This window comes from Podarcis raffonei, chromosome 6 (genome assembly GCF_027172205.1).
Source record: "Podarcis raffonei isolate rPodRaf1 chromosome 6, rPodRaf1.pri, whole genome shotgun sequence".
NCBI lineage: Eukaryota > Metazoa > Chordata > Lepidosauria > Squamata > Lacertidae > Podarcis > Podarcis raffonei.
The window spans coordinates 1,251,468-1,267,638 of NC_070607.1; the positions used below are offsets into that span (position 1 = coordinate 1,251,468).

The following is a 16,171-nucleotide window of genomic DNA, read 5'->3' on the forward strand; positions in this document are numbered from 1 at the left end:
GAAGGCAGATTAAAAGCCTCATCCGGATGCATGTCCTCCATGGCACATTCTGCTGCTTCTCTGCTTGCGGCACAAGGAACTCTGGAGTAGCTTCACGGACTCTTTCAGACACCAGCAACCCTCCATGCCACCATTCAATGCTTGGCATCTCTAAGTTCGGTGCCATAACCCCCAACACTGCCTTGTGCCTCTATTTCTTTCCCAGTGAATTCTTCTTCACCTTCAATCTCCAACATCCATTTCACAGCATTTTGGTTACTGTAGAGTAAATCAAAGGCAAGAAGGAGGCTGATTTCATTGCAACAAAACAGAAACACCTGGGCCTTTTTCTTGCCAACCACAGAATGAGAAAGGAGGAGTACAGATGGAGTTCGTCTCTGGAAAATACTTTGGCAAAGCAAGGCAGCTTTGGATACGTGCGTCTCTCCTGACCGCTGCCGCAGACTAAAGCATGGTTTGGTAAAGATAGCCTCGCTTATAGGCACTCAGTGGGTAAAATGTCGCCACAACAAACTTGCCGTCAAAACTCTTCCCCGTCAGGGCTCGTTGGGCAGCTTTTGAATCCGCAGCATTTGCATACTCAACAAAGACCTGAAAAGAAGCAGGAAGAATGTCAATCTCCTTTGCCCCCTTGCACTCTCACTTTCCAGGACAGGCAAGACTGGTAGATTACCTTTGATAAATACTAAGGAGAAAAATACATTAAAATGGTATAAATTTATTTGATAAGGAAAGATTGTAAAATGATTTAGTTCTGCAAAATGTAAGTGTGGTACACTACAGTAGTGTGATTTTTAAAAGACAAAATATAACACAGAATCTCTGGATAAAGTATAGAAGGTAATATTGAAAAACTTAAATGGAGGTGCATTTCTATTGTTTTATAGTCTTAATAGTGTGGCATTTCAGAGGCATACTGATAATGCTATTAAAATCCTGTCTCCAAGTCTGAAATGCAATAGTATAAAATTTTATTTTAGAGATATATACAAGCAGCAAAGTATTCCAAGATTCCCAGAGAGACAAATGCAAACACACACACACACAAAATCTGATATATATATTTTTTAAAAATCTGCTTCCATTTATAAGAGAATCATTCTCTCTATACAAGATAGAAGACAGGAGTCGTATCAGGAAGCCTCAGTATGTGCCTCACTCAGCTGTCATTGTAAAAGGAGAGGTCAGTGCAGCCTTAGACCAAAACCTCAAAGATGAAACACACACAAGTCTTGACTGCCCAAGCACTTACATGGCCTTTGCCTGGATTTTCCTTCGGAACAAACAGGGACACGACCCGTCCATATTTGCAACATTCTTCTCTTATGTCATCCACGATATCTGTGGAATTGAGAAGACAACTGAAAATAAATAGCCAAGATCCAGCGGATAGACTGGCACAGAAGGACCAGGAATCCTGTTTGCAGAATGCCTGCTTGCCTCCAGAGCAACTGCCGCACAAGGTTCTTGCAAGACTAAGCCACTTACCTAAGCTGCTTGAAGGAAGGGCAATAAACAAACAAACATACATACATACATACATACATAATCAATAACATATTTTTTTGCCACAAATTGCATGTTTCATAACATATAGGGGTCAACAAGTTATGTCCAGGCTTGACATAGAACACGAGGAAATAGATAAAGCAAATGATCCAGCATTGTGCAGAAAAAAATGGACACCTGAGATAGCAACTGCAGTTGAGAATAGATTGAATTCAGAAACTGCAATTAAGTTAAGATCAATTATAATAAACAATTTATCAATAGATTCCTCCCTGACGGCTTACGAAAATCTCATTGAGTCCTTGCAGGATGTGGTCTCTGTCAACATAAACTCAGCCGGCAAGCCCCGCACTGCTAAAGGGCGCTGATGGTTTGACCAAGAGTGCCGTACAAAGAAGGAAGCCTTAAGGAACACTTATTTGGCCTATAGAAATGCTGGACCAAATTACTTACCTCCATCTTATTTCAAAATTTAAAAAGAGTATAAAGCCCTTTTGGCCTCAAAAAAAAAAGAAAAGAAAAGAAAAAAGAAAAAAAGGCAGTCCGAACAAAATTCCTGGTCCCTGCTACTGAATGCCTCACTAAACAATGAAACTAGACTCTTTTGGCAACTGGTCTCCGACTCAATGAAAAATAGCGCTTCAGCCCCCAGCTGTGCCATTCCAGCTCAGGTTTGGGAGAACCACTTCAGAAATATATTTATGGAAAATCCAAACCTCCCTTCCAGCTTCCAGGATTATGACAGGGCAGAATTGTCACTGCTCCCTCAGCGGAGGCCAGTTACTGTGGAGGAAGTCTACACATTAATTGGGAATCTGAAGAGCAGAAAGACTCCAGGGAAAGTCTTTATCCCCGGAATTGATCACATCAAACCAGCACTGGTGGGCTCCGCTTCTGGCAGCACTTTTTACGGTAGTAAATAACTTGGGCAAAGTACCATATAGCCAGAAACATGCTATAGTAGTCCCAATCTTTAAGAGAGGCCACCCAAACATACCCTCCAATTACTGGCCAATTAGCCTACTTTCAATAATTGGGAAGCTGTATGCCCAATTTCTCAGTAACAAACTGACAACTTTTCTAAATGAACATAATATCCTATCTGAAGCCCAGACAGCCTTTCGTGAGAACCATTCAACATCAGACCACTGTCTAATGCTGTCCTTCCTAGCCGAGAAGTATACCAGGCCTCTACAGGGTAAGCTCTTTGTGGCCTTCATAGATTTGAAATCAGCATTTGATTCCACCCCCAGATCCCAGCTATGGTCCAAATTAAATCTGATTTTGCAGGACAAATGACTCCTCTTTCTTATAAAAGCCCTGTACAATGGAACCAAACTGCAGTTCCGATGTGGTCGGCAGGGACAGTTATCAAACAGTATTGAGATGACATGGGGGGGTTGAGACAGGGATGCATTTTGGCCCCCACACTAGAAGAGGGCTTAGTGGACCCAGATGGACACCTTCCAAAAATAGGAATGAAAAGGACCCCCTTTGTTGTTATATGCGGATGACACAGCCATCATCTCACGTTCCAGACCGGGTTTGAAATATCTGCTGAGGAAGTTTTCTGATTACTGTTCTGGAAATGGTTTATCCATTAATTATGAAAAATCTAAAATTTTAGTATTCAAAAGAAGCTTCTCCCAGTCTAAATGGGTGCTGGATTGCCATAACCTTGAACAGATTAAATACTTCAGTTATCTAGGGCTCACATTCCATCATACAGGATCTTGGAAGCACCACTGGCAAACCTCCCTTCAAAAGGCAGAGATCACAAAGCTTGCCATACTCAGATTCTTTTTCACAAAGGGCGGCAAATATGTTCCAGCAGCCTTAAGGGTTTTCAAATTCTTCGACCTGAAGAATTTGGAGCAAATGATTCAGCAGAGGAAACACAGCCCAGAATAACTAAGGAGATAGTACGAGAATACTTGGCTAGTTTAGATGTATTCAAGTCTCCAGGGCCAGATGAACTGCATCCAAGAGTATTAAAAGAACTGGCAGATGTGATATCAGAACCACTGGCAGTCATCTTTGAGAATTCCTGGAGAACAGGCGAAGTCCCGGCAGACTGGAGGAGGGCAAATGTTGTCCCTATTTTCAAAAAGGGGAAAAGAGAGGACCCAAATAATTACCGCCCAGTCAGTCTGACATCAATACCAGGGAAGATTCTGGAGCAGATCATTAAGCAAACAGTCTGTCAGCACCTAGAAAGGAATGCTGTGATCACCAATAGTCAGCATGGATTTCTGAAAAATAAGTCATGTCAGACTAACCTGATCTCGTTTTTTGACAGAATTACAAGCCTGGTAGATGAAGGGAACGCAGTGGATGTAGCCTACCTTGATCTCAGCAAGGCATTTGACAAGGTGCCCCATGATACTCTTGTAAAGAAGCTGGTAAAATGCGGTCTTGACTATGCTACCACTCAGTGGATTTGTAACTGGCTGACTGACCGAACCCAAAGGGTGCTCATCAATGGTTCCTCTTCATCCTGGAGAAGAGTGACTAGTGGGGTGCCACAGGGTTCTGTCTTGGGCCTGGTCTTATTCAACATCTTTATCAATGACTTGGATGATGGACTCAAGGGCATCCTGATCAAATTTGCAGATGCCACCAAACTGGGAGGGGTGGCTAACACCCCAGAGGACAGGATCACACTTCAAAACAACCTTGACAGATTGGAGAACTGGGCCAAAACAAACAAGATGAATTTTAACAGGGAGAAATGTAAAGTATTGCACTTGGGCAAAAAAAACGAGAGGCACAAATACAAGATGGGTGACACCTGGCTTGAGAGCAGTACATGTGTAAAGGATCTAGGAGTCTTGGTTGACCACAAACTTGACATGAGCCAACAGTGTGACGCGGCAGCTAAAAAAGCCAATGCAATTCTGGGCTGCATCAATATAGGAGTATAGCATCTAGATCAAGGGAAGTAATAGTGCCACTGTATTCTGCTCTGGTCAGACCTCACCTGGAGTACTGTGTCCAGTTCTGGGCACCACAGTTCAAGAAGGACACTGACAAACTGGAACGTGTCCAGAGGAGGGCAACCAAAATGGTCAAAGGCCTGGAAACGATGCCTTATGAGGAACGGCTAAGGGAGCTGGGCATGTTTAGCCTGGAGAAGAGGAGGTTAAGGGGTGATATGATAGCCATGTTCAAATATATAAAAGGATGTCACATAGAGGAAAGAAAGGTTGTTTTCTGCTGCTCCAGAGAAGCGGACACGGAGCAATGGATCCAAACTGCAGGAAAGAAGATTCCACCTAAACAGTAAGAGCTGTTCGACAGTGGAATTTGCTGCCAAGGAGTGTGGTGGAGTCTCCTTCTTTGGAGGTCTTTAAGCAGAGGCTTGACAACCATATGTCAGGAGTGCTCTGATGGTGTTTCCTGCTTGGCAGGGGATTGGACTCGATGGCCCTTGTGGTCTCTTCCTACTCTATGATTCTATGATTCTAATGCAAAATCCGTTTCCCAACTCCTGTACACTGCAAATGTCTGGCATAATGGAGACCTGCCAAAGCTAGATGGCTTTAAGGCAAAATTTCTATGATCTCTGCTGTAGGTACCCAACTGTGTCCCCAACTCCATACTTCTGTTAAGACGCTGGTGAATGCCCAATTTCAACTAAAGCATGGTGGGCTGCCCTAAAACACTGGCTCAGGATTTCAGTATTTGATCTAGGGAAAGGGTTTATACCAACACCTGACTAATGAGGAGTTTCTCAGCAAATGGCAGAAAACCGTGCCTAGAAAAGCCACCTCTATTGGTCTGTCACCCGCCCCCCAACTTTATTACCTGGGTTATGAAGGCACCCTAAAGATGCTAAAGCTTCTCGGCCTTTTGGCTAAGATCAAGTGTAGTGTAAAGATGCTAAAGCAAAGATTATGGGATAATGCACATAGTGACTTGCGATCTCGATCACACATAGTCTGTAGTCTGCTGGCAGTAGGAGTACAATATGGGCATGTCTTTAAGTTAACGCCTTACATTAAAAACCTGACAGTACCAAATTATCGAAGGTTATTCACCAAAGCCAGACTCAACGTCTTTCCTTCTGCAGTGTTGGATGGCAGTGGAGAGGAGCTCCCTACCAGACTTTGCTCATGTGCCCAAGACATCGATTCTATAAAACATATTTTGCTGCACTGTGCGAAATATGAGCAAGCCAGGGCTGAACTGATATTACCCTTTCCCAGGAAACCTTTCCCAGGAAAATCAGAGGCTCATTATGTCAGGTTCCTATTGGAAGACCAGACAAACGCTAGAACATTAGCAGTGGCAAAGTTTTTATCGGTGGTTGCAAGAACCAATGATCCCTATCTTTAAGTCTGAGCAAAATGCTTGTTTAACCTGGAAGTAGGCTGTCTGAATTGTGCATTGCTTTGTAACGATTTGTTGGGTCTCTGGACCGTAATAAAGATTGAGGGATTGAACTATCTATGTGAGTCAGCCAGAAAATCATTAAACTGCCCGAGTCCATATTCTAAGCAAGTACAACCTGCTCTTCCATGCAGCATGGAGGAGAAGGGCTTATGGCACTAGTGGGGTAAGCCTGAGTGCCTGGACATCTGTCTTAAACGCTACCCCAGCACCTAGTAAGTATTGTAGACCTTAGGGGCAGGCAGACCTCAGCTTTGTGCTTTTACTAGAACCCAGAGATCCATCCACCAGAGTAAGGCCCCAAATGGTGGCATAGGCGGCCAATTGCCATGAGATCCACACTGGAGAAACTTACTACAAGACAAGCAGAAATCTAACCAGGAAATCTGAGGCTGACACCACCACCCTGCCCACAATGGCCAGCAGAGCTGGACAAAGACCTAATCAAGGGCAGGCAATTAAAACTCTTATTTCCTGGCTTCTGGTTCCGGTCTGCCTTAATGAAGAAAGCTCCCACGACAGCAGGAGATCGTTGACGAAGAAAAAATAAGGATGACTGATCCCTTGCAAATTCTCCCCAGGGACAGGGGGGGATGGGCTTCACTCGCAGTTCGTCTTGGTACCCGGCTCTCGCTCCAGCATGGATTGTGGGAGGCAGGAGGTGCTGAGTGCAAAAGCACTTTGCCTACTGATAACCCCCCTACGCTGCCATTAAGAAGCAGAGGTTGTCCTGTTACTCAGAGTTTAATCTGGACTAATGTAGAGATGTGTGCTAGAAGAAATGAGATAATAAACTGTGGAATCGAAGCAGCTGCAAGGTTGTTAAAGTTTGAATTTGAAAGAAGACTTCATTTGGTATAAAAGACGGTGTGGGGGGAGGGAAGCCCATGGTTTCTTTATATAAAGTGTTATTCTCTGCATATATGATTTGGCAACCCTCCCTTGAAATGGTAGTTTAAATTATAGATATTCAGATGATGAGGGTGAAAAATGGATTGCAGATACGGAATATAACATCAAATGGAATTGTGTGTGTAAAACAAAAACGAAAAATTGGGAAAAGGGAGAGTTCTATTTTGCAAAAGGTTTATGATGGAAACTCAGAGCTGATTCTTCCCAACTCCCTATTATCCTTAGACTGTACTGAATAATGCTAAAGGGGCTTGGAATTTAATTTAATTGGAAGCGCAATCGCTTATCTTCCGCTGGACGGAGGGATGAGAGAAAACTGCAAGCTTGCCAAGGGTTGAAAAGGTTCATTACCGAGTTATTTGAAGTTTGACAGCTTGCTCTCCTTCCCAGGCTGAGAGAAATTTATTGGGAAAGTGTGACTTTTGTAGCTGCAAAACAATGAACCAGGGACAGAACAATGGAGAACTTCTGAAACAACAATGGGACATTAGCGCCACCCAAGGCATGCCGGAGAACAGCAACAATTGACAAAAGATAGACATTATATATTACAAGGACCAGAAGAAGCACTATGAACAGAATAATTGCCACACACAGGAAGGATGCTTCACCTGTAGGTGTAGAAATCATTTAATGTGTCAATACGAATGGAAGTTGTTAAAACTGCAGTTGCAATATAAGGGATTGGTATTTTGACTGGAGTGTAACTGAAATTTATAAAATTTTGGAATGCAGAAACAAAATAAATCATCAAACCATCAATTCTAGTATGCAGGAGGCAGGGGGGCACCTAAATTGTATAATTTGGCATCTCAATGACTGGTATTATTAATTGTATTATAATTTGGCATTGTTATAATGAGGCTATTATTGGATTGTTGAAACTGAAAACTAATAAAAATTATTATTGAAAAATACTCTTATTTCCCAAGCGAGGTCCATGGCGCCACAGAGCGAAGCTCCAAGTTAGTCACTGGGTCAATCACAGTTAGTTCTGGGTTCAGTGACAATTTTTAAGGGACAGCATGCTGTGTCAGCATTCCTGATCAGCATCCTGGTCCCATTTTAGAGCTAGGGAACCCTGAGGCACCAAGGAATACAGTTTTTCAAGGCCAAGAATTGTGCCTAGGCTTGCTTTTGAGCATTCTCAGGCTTGCCACTTCAGGATGAAACTCAGATGAGCAGCTCCCTCCTATGCATTTTTGCTCAGTTGCTCAAGTGACCGGAACATAATGGTGGTCTTAGAAGTTAAACAAAACAAACAGAGTCACTCTGTGGGGCCTAGACGCTGCCACAAGCACCACATGTCCCCTTCCCTTATTCTACTGAAAATGACTAGATGTGGAGACTTTTAAAAACCCCCCACAAAGAGCAGTTGGTTCAGTCTTCAAAATGGTTTAGGGGAGGGGTGGGGAACCTTCTGGACTCTGTGCACCAGGTCCTTATCAGGGCCAAATTATGACGCCACATGACTGACATGCGCATGGGGCCACCTGCCTGTCAAAATCCCTTGCATTTTGCAAGTCTCCCTGCGCTGGCTTTTAAGTCCCCAACCTTGAAGGTTTTAAAAAAGGAGCACAAGGTGAAAGTGCTTCCCCTTTAAGCTTCCAATATCAAGATCACAGGAAACGTTTGAAAGCCTTTGCAAAAGCCTCTCTGAAGCAGCCTGCAGGTGCAAGCTATTGCACAGCCTGCTTTTGCACAGGGCTTCAGTCCCTGCTCTGCTGATACACAGGAATTAAATCCTGCTGCCTTGGCTGCATGATCGTGTGCACTGCTGGGAACAGGATCACATAGTCAGGCCAGTGACATCAGCTGGTGGGTGGGGGAAAGGACCTTGCAGGTCAAACTGGAACTCCAAGACTGTCCCACATGCCAGAGGTTCTCCGCTCTTTCTGTAACAGAAGTCAGTAATATGTAGAGCGGATCACCCCCCCCCCATAAATGTAGACAACACAGAAGGGTTATGGGAACCAACGGTAGTTATCGCTCTTTCAGTTTGTCTCTTGTACTCAGTATTTTCTGCAACTGACACAAAAGGAACCACAATTTTTCCAAGCACAACAGTGGTTTGGGTGGGAGTAGGAAGGTGCTTAGCCTTCCCGCATCTACTGACTCTCCCTTACAAGCCCCCTTCAAGGTAATTCATCCTTCACCCGCTTCCTCAGGCTCCAGAGCTACAGAGGGGAGAATCTGCAGGTGGGGAGGATGTCAGTACACACAGGCCTCCCTCTCTTCCGTGCAACTGTAGGAAACCAGGCAGAGGGCCTTCTCGGTAGTGGTACCCGCCCTGTGGAAAGCCTTCCCATCAGATGTCAAACAGAGAAGTATCGGGAAGTTTTTAACGTGGAATGTTTTTCTGTGTTTTCTAAGTAAATAAATAATAATAATATTAATACCAAGGTGGGGTGGGAATCTGTAACATCAACCTGCAAGCGCTGCTCTTCTAGAGACCATTTTATTCAAAATATTGCACACATATTTACTTTTGTTATGCAGTAATTCTTTAAACATTTTTGCTTGGAGGTTACTGGCTCTGCCTAAATTTGGATCACGCCTAGCTTGAAGCAGGAGAATTTTCTTCCTCTCTCTGCCTGGGCAGCTCTGGGAAATAGTTGCCTTTCCCACTTCCAGTGCATCTCAAGCCGTCCCCCTTCCTAGTGGGTCCTGTAGTGTGCTGAAGGATAAGGAGCTACATCAAGATGTACCAACCTTCAAATTCTTCTTCATTTTGGAGAGAGGCATCGCTCAAAATATTTAGCAGTCTTAGCACTGGGGTTGGAAGCATCACCAGGTCTTCAATATGGGGGGCTGTTAAAGCAATGTAAGGTGATCATTACATCAAAGAGAAATTAGAAATGGTTGGACGCAAGTTGCTACAACCTACTCAATCCTCTTCTCAAAGAGAGTTAAAGGTTTGTCTTTCTTTACCTTGCCTTATCACATACAATGCCTCTTTACCTTGTATTTTTACCTTGTGAACCGCCCTGAGATCCTGGGATGAAGGGCAGCATATAAATCTAATAAATAAAAATGATTTTAAAAACTCTCCTTGTAATGTTGGGTTCAGACATCCGTGAAATGGGGCTAAGCCCGATTCAGACATTTAAAATGGCACACGGGAGAAGTGTGAAAGGAGGAAACGTTAATTGAAAACATACCCTTAGGAGTCCACAAGATGGCCAGAGGGTCCCTCTTAAGGACAAATGTTGTTTTTAAGATGTTAACCAGCTTAAACTTGATGCAGAGAATGGATAGAAATTCTCAAAATGAAATGAACAGAGTCAGGGCCAGTTAGGCAAGCGTTATTTGTGGCCAGAGAAATGAAATACGTTATACACCCTACCAAAAGGAATGCTGAAGAAGGGGCTGCACAAGGCCTCTGCTGCAGTGGCTCTTTCCTGTGGGTCCTCGCGAAGCATGCTGGAAAGCAAAAAGGAGTCTTTGTTGTACAAGCAAGTTCTAGAGATGCTCCCCACAGGGAGACCATTCAAGTTGCATCCAAGCTGATTTCTAGAAGAATAGCAAAAGCCCACCAGGTTCTGGAGAAAGCATGACACCACAGCTTTCATTGTTCCAATTCTATGGCTTTATGGGGATGCTGATTTTATAAACCTTATTATGTATTTCAGTGGTCATTTGCTAGTAATTTTATTTTGGCTGCACTGCAGGTTCCCTTGAGTGCCATTCTGTGGAAGTGTGCTACTGGAACACAAAGCAACATATACATTTCTCCTGCCTTTCTCTTTTAAAGATGAATGGCCATGCCACTGGTTCTCCCCAGGACGTAGATTCTCCATACTGAGTTATGCCAAGGAGAATGAATAATCATGATCTCCCCCACCTGCAAATTAGGTAACTTACTACATGTTGCTGGAAAGAAAGCTCATCTTTAGTATTTTATTTCCCATAAATATTACTACCAAAATAGTCTCAAAAAACCAAACAAGCAGACTGCAAATTCACAGCTCCACCAAACACAATTTGGTCTCATTAATCAATCTACTGGTGAAACCTTCTAGCTAGTCCTATTTACACAAGGATGACTGTTTCATGAATCTATTGCACAATTTCCTGATTTGTGTGGGGCTTTGACCCCTGGTTACTTTTTTTAAACCTTCATCTTACTTATTTAAAAGACTTGACTGAAAGGGGAAAGTTGCAAATACACATTGCCTGAGCTAGCAATTATTCGCTGTTCTCCACAGCAACTGAAAAGAGTTAAGTAAACTGTAGGTGAATGACAAAAAATGAGGGCCGATATGATACAAAATAAATTATATGGTATTTTGGCATACCTTAGCCTGGCTACTATCCACTATCTCTCCCACATCCCCAGCAAGACTTTGCCCAGCCGCTGCCTTTTAACAATCATTTTCCATTCACATAAGCTGTAGTGATTTTAGCATCCATTAAGTGATGAAACACATAAGGGCCCTTATGGGAGGCAAATGCTGGTTTTGTATCTGCCATATTAAGGAAGCCCAAGAGAGGAAAAGCTGGGGCTGGGACCTAAGAATCCTATTTATTATGTGAAGCATTGCTGAGGTTAAGGGAGAGTCACCAGAGGCAGAAAGTCCCTCTTGTTCAAAAGCCTTCGTAGATAACAATGGAACTCCCCCTTTGTTTGACTAAATCCAGAGGCTGAGCTAGAGCGGCAGGGCAAACCCCAGAGGAAGAAAACATTGCAGAAGCTAACAGGCAACATACCTTTTGAGGAGGTCTCTGAGGTGATAGGCAGGGATGGCAGAATTCACTACACTTTTGCTGGCGAAAATGTGCTCAATAATGGCAGAACTATTTGCCTAGGAAGAAGAGGTGGGAAGAAAATCTCTTAGAAGGAAAAAAACCCCAACCCATCTTGTATTAACTCTGAACAATCTGAACAGAGTTCCCTGAGGTTGTAGCAGAGCCAGCTACTGCTGTAAGCGCCCCCCCCCCCATTAAGCCTGCCACAGTAAATTGCTCCATAACACCTATTCCATGGTGGGTTCAGTATTGACACAAAGCAAACCAGGGCAATTCTACCCATTCCTAAAATTAGTTGATGCTCCTCCCTTCTCTTCAGCGATCTGCACCAGGGATTAGAGCCCCCAGTTGTGCTTGTACTCGGGCACCAACACCACATGCCCTGGGCTGTTCCAAGTTGGGAGAGTGTAGAAGTATGTTTCATCTGCTGACTTTGGAGGCAGATCAGGTACCCTGCTGGGTTGGACTTTTCTTCCTTTCTTCCACTAAAGCTGACATCACTTGCTAACACCACCCAGGTGCCTTTGAGGCGGCTCCCATTCTTCACTCCGGCTCTCTGGGAGAGATGCACTGGGACCTGCGTTGTGGGGACGGAGGCCTGAGGATGCTCCAGACCTGTGATTGGGCTAGTGGGTAGGGATATCCCATCTCTCCCCTGAAAGAAGGTACAACACACCTGGCTGAGGACTGTGAGAAGCTGCAGTCGCCGTGTTGGGAGGGACGAAGGGTTGTGCAAACAGTAACTTTATAGCAAGGCAATTATAAAACCCTACATTACAGGAAAAGCTCATGGCTCGGAGGTGCGGCTCCCGCTCTGCATGCCGCGTTCCAGCTCTGGCATCGCCAGGGAGAGCCGGGGAAGAAGGGAAAGCAGAAAGCAGCTGCCTGTCCGTGACGACAATATTGAATTTGAAGGATCTGTGGCCTCAGCTGGCAGCTTATTACATTCCTATGACATGCACTGATGTCAGCTTGTGTCACCTCCGCTCCTCCCCCAGCAAATGATTGCTTATTTCACAGACTGTTAAGGTATTGGCTCCCATCAGGAAAGCTGCAACATTCAGTATTTTATCTATCCAGCAAGGCAAATTCAAGCCATGTAAGGTGCTGTCTTCTTCAAAGAGGAAGTTTCAAAACTCCCAAAGAGAAATTGCCATCAAAGATGAGGTGTGATCTGATCAAGGCAGAATTGAGTGGTACTATTATTTCCCTTGATCTGGGCACTCGACTTCTGTTGATGCAGCCTAAAACAGTGTTAGCTTTCTTTGCTGCTGCATCACACTGCTGACTCATGTTAAGCTTATGGTTTACTAAGAGGGGCTGGGGAAACCAGCCAGATGGGTGAGGTATAAATAATAAATTATTTTTATAGAGGACCCCTAGATTCCTTTCACACGTACTGCTAGTAAGCCAGGTGTCCCCCATCCTATATTTGTGCATCTGGTTCTTCCTGCCTAAGTGCAGAACCTGACATTTGTCCCTTTTGAAAATCATTCTGTTAGTTTAGGTCCAGTTTTCCAATCTGTTATGGTCATTTTGAATTCTGATTCTGTCTTCTGCACCCCTTTCAGTTTCGTGTCCTCTTCAAATTTGACACACATGCCTTCCATTCTTTCATCCAACTCATCTAGAAAGGTGTTGAACAACAATGGGCCCAGGACAGAACCCTGCAGCACTCTGCTTATCCCTTATTTCCAGGATGACAAGGAACCATTAATGTGTACTCTTTGGGTTTGCTCAACCAGCTACAAATCCACCTGACAGTTACCTCGTTCAACTCATGTTTTACCAGCTTCCTTGCAAGAATATCCTGGGGGACTTTGTCAAAAGCCTTACTGAAGTTATTAAGCATTCCTCTGATCCACCAAGCCTGCAAATCTCAAAAGCTAACTGATATCTCTGCAAAATTACTGCAAAGCTCCTCACCCTCCATTCCTGAGACTGGACAGTATGTTTTAGTTTCATTCCTGAAAACATCTCCAGTAATACTATTCCAAGACTCCAAAGATCGATAGCAGAAGTGCATTCCGTCCCGCCTTGCACTCCCGCCTTGGAGAGGCAGTTCTGCAGCTCAGCCTCAGGAGCGCGGTATCCGTCCGTCTGAATGTACTTCACATCCTGGGGAGAACGAAGAGTTTGCTTAGAAGTCTAAAATCATAACAAAGCACTGCAGTGGATTTGAAACCTTATACTAGTTTGTTTTATGGTGGTCCAGAGGAATCACCCACCTAGGCTGCTTCATGCAGAGCCAAAGGATACCACAAGGAAATGCTTAACTTTTGCGAGTCCAAGAATTTGTCAAGAAACTTTTTTATAGAAGCAAAATATAAAAATTCACAAGCAAAAATTCAGCAGCTGCATAGGAAATCTGTTTTGTGATTTAAGTTTAAAATGTTTCAAGGGGTTCTGAAAAGAAACTCACTGGAAAACCACCTCAGTGTATGTTTAAATGATGATTTGTGCCATTTCCAGGCGGAAATATCCGAGCACTACAAAAGTTTTGCTCTTCCACTACCAGAGGAATTGGTAGGCACTTTTCACACACTCAGGGGGCGGAGCAATTTGTTCTAGCCACGCTAACTGGGGGCTCGTCCAAACCTCTGGAGCACTCCTCCTGCACTCCTCCTGCAGATTTCTGAACGCAGCAAGAGCTTGCCCCCCCCCCCTTGCGGCCCCAAGGGCTCAGTCTTCCATTTGCCCTGATGCTTTCCCCCGGGAAAACTCACCATTTAGTGCTGAACCAGAACAAACAGCCATTAGGTTTTCCGTGGACTGCTGTTTGTTCTGATGTAGCGCCAAGAGCAGATTTTTATGGGGGAAAGCGACAGGCTCAGACCCCTGCCTAGAAAGCATGGGACAATCAGAAGTGTGGACAAGTCCCATGTGCATCTGAGACTGCTTGGGAGAAAGGAATTCACCACACGTGCGGCAAACCCGTGTCTTCCTACACATGCGTAGGAACTGCAAGGGATGGACTGGATGACCCTTGGGGTCCCTTCCAACTCTACCATTCTATGATTCTGTGTGAAACAGGAAACCTCAGGGCCACACCGCTTAGAGCAGTGTTTCCCAAACTTGGATCTCCAGCTGTTTTTGGACTAGAACTCCCATCACTGCTAGCTAGCAAGACCAGTAGTCAGGGATGATGGGAATTGTAGTCCATAAGCAACTGGTGACCAAAGTTTGGGAAGCAGTGCCTTCGAGCAATAAGCAGCCTAGAGCATTCTTTTAAATGTGTACAAAGTACTCAAGCAATTCTGCAACAATGCTCACAGAGCAGAATAGTAGCAATCCCTTCCGTAAAGATTTCAGGATACGTTTTAATAAAAGCACTGCATGTACCCCCCTCCACCCCCCCATGGGCACACACACATACACAGGGTGAAGTTTTTAACCAAAGAGAATTTGGAACCATTTCCTGGTCATAGACAAAGATATATTTACAGCTGAAAGTGTTTTCTTTTGCTACAGTGCATTTTGTTTCTGGCATTTTTTGCGGGTTTCTGAAAGTGTGTCACCTCCTTTAGAAAAGGCAAAAGCGGGGTGAGTGTGCACAGCACAAGGGCCCAAAGCCATCCAGCATTTTCTGCAGTCATCTCACCTCTCTGATTACCTTTTTGCCTAAAAGGTTCCAATGGCACTTGACCAACCTGAATTCCCTCCTTGAAGCTGAGTCCAAAGTCAATGAGCTTGAAGCCCTCCTCCTCCGCACTCCACAGGATGTTGCGCGGCTTCAGGTCTGCATGCACATAGCCTCTGTGGTGGAGGAAGGCAAGGCCTTCCAGGACGTCTCGCGCACAGTGCTGGGTGATCCACATGGAGCAGCCATGCAGGCTGGAGTGCGCCAGCAGCTCTGACACGCTGATGTCCAGCAACTCCAACAAGAGGCAGCACGACAGGCCTTGGGCAGAAGGGGAGTCGGTGAACACACCGTACAGAGTCACTGCAGGTAGAAAAACACCCCAAAAGGATCAGCTGGAGTTACTTGGTGGGGCACCACTGGTGCCCGGAAGCTGTTCTGCGCTATGGCAGTGATTCCCACAAAAAGCCGCATTTGGAACATACAAGATTGAGTTATTTCCAGCACTTTTCCTAGAGCATCTGGGCTTGGGTATAATTTTAATCCAGAGCTAGGCAAGTGCCGCTTGTTTCTTTTGGGGGATGAACCTTCTAACCTTCAAGAGAATCCTTACCCCAACTCTGTGGCCATCGAAGAAAAATGGATGCAGCACAAATAAGGTCAACAACGAAACAGTCTTTAGGTAGCACCAAATAAAATTCTAGTCTGGATCCATGCAGAGTTCTACTGCAATGGAAGTCACTGCCAACATGGTGGGCAATATGGGCACAGAAATGAATTCAAACACCTTGGATCCTCTGCATGGGTCCAATATGGCATCATTTGAGAAGGAAATCCATCTGGCTGAACTCCTGTCCGCTGCCCAATTTTCCAGATCTTTCCCCCTGTAGCACAGCAACAAGACTTGGTTCACTCATTGCGGTTGTTGGCCAAAGTATGATATGCCAAGCTGCAGCATTTCCAGTGGATGCCTGAATGTGCTTCATGGATTGCCTAGCTGTGATTCTTCTTGCCTTTGGAATTTTAGAG

At 44.5% G+C, this 16,171-nt stretch overlaps 1 protein-coding gene across 2 annotated transcripts; it reads right to left on the bottom strand.

Annotated features, from left to right (window-relative positions):
- Positions 1 to 193: 193 nt before the first annotated feature.
- UHMK1 (U2AF homology motif kinase 1) lies at positions 194 to 16,004 on the bottom strand. 2 transcript variants are annotated; one of them, XM_053391072.1, is made up of 8 exons: positions 15,930 to 15,999; positions 15,213 to 15,505; positions 13,489 to 13,680; positions 11,524 to 11,618; positions 10,160 to 10,236; positions 9,526 to 9,624; positions 1,253 to 1,341; positions 194 to 591 (listed from the first exon to the last, which is right to left on the bottom strand). In XM_053391072.1, exons 1-8 carry the CDS (start codon positions 15,943 to 15,945, stop codon positions 445 to 447), a joined length of 1,008 nt encoding a protein of 335 aa, XP_053247047.1. In that variant the 5' UTR covers positions 15,946 to 15,999; the 3' UTR covers positions 194 to 444. The 2 variants fall into 2 exon arrangements, with proteins under 2 accessions (XP_053247047.1, XP_053247048.1); XM_053391073.1 differs by lacking the exon at positions 9,526 to 9,624 and having other exon boundaries at positions 15,930 to 16,004.
- Between the last annotated feature and the right edge of the window lie 167 nt (positions 16,005 to 16,171).

Excerpts from the sequence above, each read along its gene's own strand:
- UHMK1 (XM_053391072.1), bottom strand. Across the intron at positions 11,619-13,488 it reads TCCAGTCTCAGGAATGGAGG|GCAAATAGTTCTGCCATTAT; the intron begins GTGAGGAGCTTT and ends TCTTCTTCCTAG. Across the intron at positions 10,237-11,523 it reads CTCAGAGACCTCCTCAAAAG|CATGCTTCGCGAGGACCCAC; the intron begins GTATGTTGCCTG and ends TTTGCTTTCCAG.